Consider the following 6517-nt stretch of genomic DNA (forward strand, 5'->3'; position numbering starts at 1 on the left):
AACAGTCAATGTATAGAACTATTCTCTCTGAAACCATTGGTTGTGTCAACAGTCAATGTAGAGAACTATTCTCTCTGAAACCATTGGTTGTTTTAACAGTCAATGTAGAGAACTATTCTCTCTGAAACCATTGGTTGTTTTAACAGTCAATGTATAGAACTATTCTCTCTGAAACCATTGGTTGTTTTAACAGTCAATGTAGAGAACTATTCTCTCTGAAACCATTGGTTGTTTTAACAGTCAATGTAGAGAACTATTCTCTCTGAAACCATTGGTTGTGTCAACAGTCAATGTAGAGAACTATTCTCTCTGAAACCATTGGTTGTTTTAACAGTCAATGTATAGAACTATTCTCTCTGAAACCATTGGTTGTGTCAACAGTCAATGTATAGAACTATTCTCTCTGAAACCATTGGTTGTTTTAACAGTCAATGTAGAGAACTATTCTCTCTGAAACCATTGGTTGTGTCAACAGTCAATGTATAGAACTATTCTCTCTGAAACCATTGGTTGTTTTAACAGTCAATGTAGAGAACTATTCTCTCTGAAACCATTGGTTGTGTCAACAGTCAATGTATAGAACTATTCTCTCTGAAACCATTGGTTGTTTTAACAGTCAATGTAGAGAACTATTCTCTCTGAAACCATTGGTTGTGTCAACAGTCAATGTATAGAACTATTCTCTCTGAACCCATTGGTTGTTTTAACAGTCAATGTATAGAACTATTCTCTCTGAAACCATTGGTTGTTTTAACAGTCAATGTATAGAACTATTCTCTCTGAAACCATTGGTTGTGTCAACAGTCAATGTAGAGAACTATTCTCTCTGAAACCACTGGTTGTGTTAACAGTCAATGTAGAAAACTAACCTTTCTGAAACCATTTGTTCTATTCATTCCTGATCCATGGATGAGTAAGGGATGAAAGAAAACAGTATCACCAGCATCCATTTCAAGATGAACTCGTGGGTGATCCGGCATGTAGTTACGTATTCCATGATACATTTTATTAACACCACCCTGAAACAGTAATGGTTATTAAACATCGCTTTCTTTCCTATGAAACAATGAACTTAACACGTAACTATGCTGAAATCTGAAATGAATTAATTTAGTGGAGATCTAACCCCTCCCCATATTGATGGAGATTCTATTAAATACCCCTCCCCATGTTGATGGAGATTCTATTAAATACCCCTCCCCATGTTGATGGAGATTCTATTAAATACCCCTCCCCATGTTGATGGAGATTCTATTAAATACCCCTCCCCATGTTGATGGAGATTCTAGAAATTTGCTCCCTATTATGATGGAGATTCTATCAAATGCTCTAATGTTGATGGAGACTATTAAATGCTCCCTATGTTGATGGAGATTATATCAAATGCTCCCTATGTTAATAGAAACTATTAAATGTTTCAATGTTGCTGGATATTCCATCAAATACTTCCTCCCCATGATGATAAAGATTCTATTAAATGCTCTCATGTTTATAGAAATTCTATTAAATGCTTCCATGTTGTTGGAGATTGTATTAAATACTTCCTCCCCATGATGATAAAGATTCTATTAAATGCTCTCCATGTTGATGGAAATTCTATCAAATGCTCCTTATATTGATGGAGATTCTATCAAATGCTCCTTATGTTGATGTAGATTCTATTAAATGCTTCCATGTTCATGGAGATTCTATCAAGTGCTCCTTATGTTGATGGATATTCTATCAAATGCTCCTTATGTTGATGGATATTCTATCAAATGGTCCCTACTTAATGGGGATTCTACAAACTATCTTAAAGAATTCAATATGCAAATCAGCATGACTGATTGAACATTAATCTGACCAATATGAGTAAACTCTCAAAGTAGATTTGTAGCGAATATTAGTTTACAAATTTAATCCTCTTTTTTTAAAAATATTTTTGTGTCAAAGGACAGTCGCATAAATTAGACAGAAATTGTTTTCAAGTTGTTTTGTTCCATGGTAAAAACAAAATATCATACTTGAATGACAATTGATGATGTCAGTTATGTTGAGCAATGCTAGTTGGAAGACTATGTTGAAGACAATAACACAACAAACCTTCCAGTCTGGATATTCATGTGGTTGCAGTGATCCTTTATGTGTACCAGGTAAAACAACAAGACAACCATTATCGCGATGAATTCTTTCCATGGCAGTCCAGGCACACACAATCCTCTCAGCTGGACGGAAAGGAAAGTAATGTAGATCCTGGTGCATTGGATGACGAGAACTTTTGGTACCTGAAGATTAAGAAATGAACTCTACTGTTAATTTCCAGTGCAGATGTATAAATATTTATAAATATCACAATTGAAATAACACTGGATCATTTTCAATTGATGTTGCTGCGTACTGTGCTCGTTGCTTTTGTTTGGCTGGATCTTATAAATATCATAATAATAAGCCATTGTACTGAGAATACATGGGGAAAATACCGGTACCTCAAAAAATGTATTTGCTCTTTTAGTAGCACATGTGCTTATGTAAATGACAGAGATGTACATGTATTTATGGTCAAAATAATGATTCTACAATAAATGCAATTTTGGGTTTATGTGCACTTTTCTTGAAGATGTGCTTCTAACAGAGAAAATACAATGAAATGAATGATTTATCCTTTATTACAAGTCATTTGTCATATTAACTTTGTATATGGCAAATACCGATACATATTGTTTACACTTCATTGACTTTTCCCATGCTTGATATAGACATACAAACTAACTATACATATCAGGATAATTTCATGATGCATAGTATGTACCTGGATCCGGGGGTTTATTGATTATCATTGTGTGCATGGCTCTGACATTCGGACCAGTAAAACACTCAACATATTTCACAACCTGAAAGCAACAGAAATAAAGCAAGAAAAAATGCTGCCCATGTATGTCAATCAGATCAGATGAGTTAAAATTATCATATCGGTATTTTCATAAAATTCATGCCTGTGTGAGCATTTGAGATTTCATTACCGACATGTGCTAAATAAATGTGACAAACGTTTTCCAAATAAAGACCACATGTGTAACAAATTTGAATGCATATGTCATACTTTTGAACATGTGTGTTAAATAAATGGTTAACTGCTCTTATTTATGCTGCCAGATGTATAAATCATATTATGTATTCGGTACTCACCTCTGGAAGAGCGCAGTATTCAAAGAGCACTGGGTCATAGCAAAAATCTTGTATTTTCGTAACAGCTTTCTCTCCTGGCACAAACTCTGACTTTGCAATGGCCACATCTCGCATTACAAGCAAACCAGGTACAATAACACTTTTATTAGCTATCCCCTGAAATCTCTTCCTACAGAAAATAAGTATGTAGAAGACCAAAAAAAAGAATTAGATGTTTCTGGTTGGTGTGCGTATCAGGACCAAAAACCATGCTCTGAAGTTGTTATTTGAAAAAAAAAAAAATAATGGAATGTTCCTGGCACAATATCCAGTTACACATAGGCAGATTAACTTTTGTTCACAAAAAAAAATCGCAAGAGACTTTAAACAAGAATGGGATCTTTGGGAGGTCTACTAACAATGTTTAATATTTACACATTTGCAAATAACAGTTTAATTTAATTGTATTTTCTTTTTTTGTACCTTGGTAGTTTATTAATTAAAACATCTACGGTAAATTCTCTAATTTAGGCATAGTTTTTCATACATTTCAATCTTTCCTGGCACCTAGATTAGATTTTTCATAGTTACTGTCGTCTATTCAAGAGTACAATGTTTATTGTGGCTAGCATGAATGGGTAAACTTTTTTTTCGACAATGAGCTGATATCAATGTAAAAGTGTTAAATTATTGTTTCGAAAACTGCTAATTTCTTCATTTAGAAAAATGATGTTATCCCACAAAAATCACATACTACAACATCGGTAAATTTCTTCCAAGTTGTTTTCACCATGAGGTTGCTGAACAGCATTAACATATTTAAATGAGCTACAATAATCAACAATTGCAACACTTTGAAAATAAGTAAGTTATTCACTTGTGAAACACAGACTGACCAGATTGTGTTACCAACACCTTGATCATTTGCTACTAAGCAATGCATTTATGTTTGTTTATATTAAACTTTTTTTAGACTATACTTTTCGTTACAAAAAAATTAAAACCAAATTTATTTTTGAAGCAAATTAAGGCCTAGTGCTTAAATTAGAGAATTTAGAGAAGTCTACTCGGTACTTTGTTAGAGAAGTTTTATTCCACAATAGTTATGCTCGCTGCTTAAAAACAGTTTTGTGGTCAAACAAGCTAATCACACTTAACTAGAAACCTGTGATTAGTGGCTTTCACCTCTTCCATTGAGATTATTGCACACAATGTTAACAAATGCAAGGTGTTTTCAATTTTATTATCAGTGCAATAGCATATGACTTTTTTCATAACTGCATAATACATAGGAAAGTGGGCATAAAAGGGAAAAAGTTAAATACATTTCATCTACACTGGATACTAGTGTATTTTTCACACCATAATATCAGTAAGATTAGTTGCAATGCAAACAAACACACCTATATAATTCCAACTTGTCTACAGGGACACATTTCTTAATCACCAAGAAACCATTGGTCTCATAGGATGCTATCTGTTCTGGTGTTAACACACTATTGTTGATAACGTACTGTGTTGGATCAACACCAAGGGATGCAGCAGCTGAAGTGATAGAAGGAGTCTGACATACTAAGAAATAATAACGTCATAAATATGGATCTATTATCATGTACCAAAATAGGTGGCAAAAAGATGAACAGGGGAACAAAAAATAGATTTATACGAAGAAATTAGGAATGATAAATATGTTTTTGAAAAGTATTTAGATTAATACAAATAAAAAACATGGGATTGCTCTGGCAGGGATAAAGACAGAAGAAAGACTGTATGATTGTAATAAAATTGAAGATGAAAAACATTACCTATTTTATTGTCAAAATAGCATTATCAAAGAATGTTGAAAGAAATTTCTCTCAGCTCTCTCCAAGTATGAGCCACTTTTTTCAAAATTTCAGTATTGATGACCTATTCATTGAAATTCTCTCCAGTTATGACAAGTTTATGCTTTCCAACTTTCCAACTTAACATAAATATGGAAGACATTGTAAGGCAATCCAGAAAATCAGATTTGGTAATCTGATAAAAATCATTAAAAAATTACAGTATTTTTTTGACGGTCGAGGGAACATTTCAGGGAAAATATTTTCTAATGAACCCCAGACATAAATAACCCTATTTTTTTCGCCCCTCAAATAGAGTTCTATTCTCTCCTCATCATCAATGTTTCCATGGTTACACAGGTTATATTAAAGAAGAGGGGATAAGATGACAGGTATTGTGTCCTTCTGTCTCTGCATGAGATGTTTGAGGTCATGTAGCATGCACAGAACATGAACATGTTAAATATCAACCATTGTGAACTGCATGAACAGCTAAGTAAAATTAGATAAGGCAATCACAATTTAAATATTGAACTTTGGCTGGCACAAGATACCGAAAACACCAGTTGAAAAGTTGAAAAAAGAATGTGTGACCTACATAAACACAAATTAAAGATGAATTCCATCTAATATATATGAACAACAAAGAAGTTGAGGAAATGACCAAACACATAAAAAAAATGTTATGGTCCGTTGAGCCAAAAATGAAAACTGGGCACCGGGAAAAATAGATGACAGGGGTTGCAGGAAAGAATGTTGGCACATTCAAGAAAAATAAAAATGTACAGACAAGCCACCCGGGGTCACACTCACACTGTTCCAGCCACTTCCCATAGTTATAAATGCTTGGCACCTTATGGACAGTAATCAGAACAAGGTAAATAAGTCAACATTCGTATGCCATCGAATCACGTACAGCGCAAACTAATCGGGAATGTTAACAGTAAACAGTCCTACCAACGCTACTTATCATTAATAGCAGCATAGCATACACACGAATATACTGACAGGTTCAAAAAGGATACAACATCAATACGATCAACGTATTTTGTTGTATTTTGCAGCTGCCGACGCAGAACCTCCAACCTCTCCGCCATGATGATTGCTGTGTGCGCCCTCATAGCCCTGTGGCTGATTTTTTTAAATCAAAAGTTATCTGTATCCCCTTGGCAACATACGTTTTTGTTTATATTATATATACATTTGTACTATAATTTCGAAACTAAAATTTCAGGTATCAGAAAATAAAACAAAATCTTATTTCGTCATTTTGTGTCTGATGAACTGATTTCGTCCTATGATTGGGGGGAAAAGCAAACTCTTATTTTCCCTGAAAAAAGATCAATACAACAAATGAATTTAAAATACCACTAATACAAACTCCTTGTCCGTGAGAAATTCACTTCATGATATCTTTTCATGAATTCTGGTTGGGGGATTTAAAGCATAAAACGTGTTGTTGTTTTTTTCTTCATGGTACATTATATCCCATTGAGTCACTAAAACACAAGCACCGTGGCTGAACACTTCCTTTATTTGTCTTTATTAGT

The 6517-nt window shown here is 33.9% G+C and overlaps 1 protein-coding gene across 2 annotated transcripts in view; it reads right to left on the bottom strand.

Moving 5' to 3' along the window:
- LOC100374998 (phytanoyl-CoA dioxygenase, peroxisomal-like) overlaps positions 1-6072 on the bottom strand; it is a 78610-nt gene extending 72538 nt beyond the window's left edge. The window contains exons 1-6 of one of the 2 annotated variants that reach the window (XM_085497182.1): positions 5993-6072; positions 4548-4708; positions 3166-3334; positions 2789-2870; positions 2083-2264; positions 870-1019 (exon numbers count right to left, since the gene is read on the bottom strand). In XM_085497182.1, the coding sequence (XP_085353308.1) occupies positions 870-1019; positions 2083-2264; positions 2789-2870; positions 3166-3334; positions 4548-4708; positions 5993-6064 (816 nt within the window). In that variant the 5' untranslated portion in view covers positions 6065-6072. The remainder of the gene's footprint in view (positions 1-869; positions 1020-2082; positions 2265-2788; positions 2871-3165; positions 3335-4547; positions 4709-5992) is intronic. The other variant, XM_085497183.1, reaches the window with a different exon arrangement.
- Positions 6073-6517: the final 445 nt, after the last annotated feature.

The sequence above is a fragment of the Saccoglossus kowalevskii genome, chromosome 3 (assembly GCF_978046115.1).
Source record: "Saccoglossus kowalevskii chromosome 3, keSacKowa6.1, whole genome shotgun sequence".
Lineage (NCBI taxonomy): Eukaryota > Metazoa > Hemichordata > Enteropneusta > Harrimaniidae > Saccoglossus > Saccoglossus kowalevskii.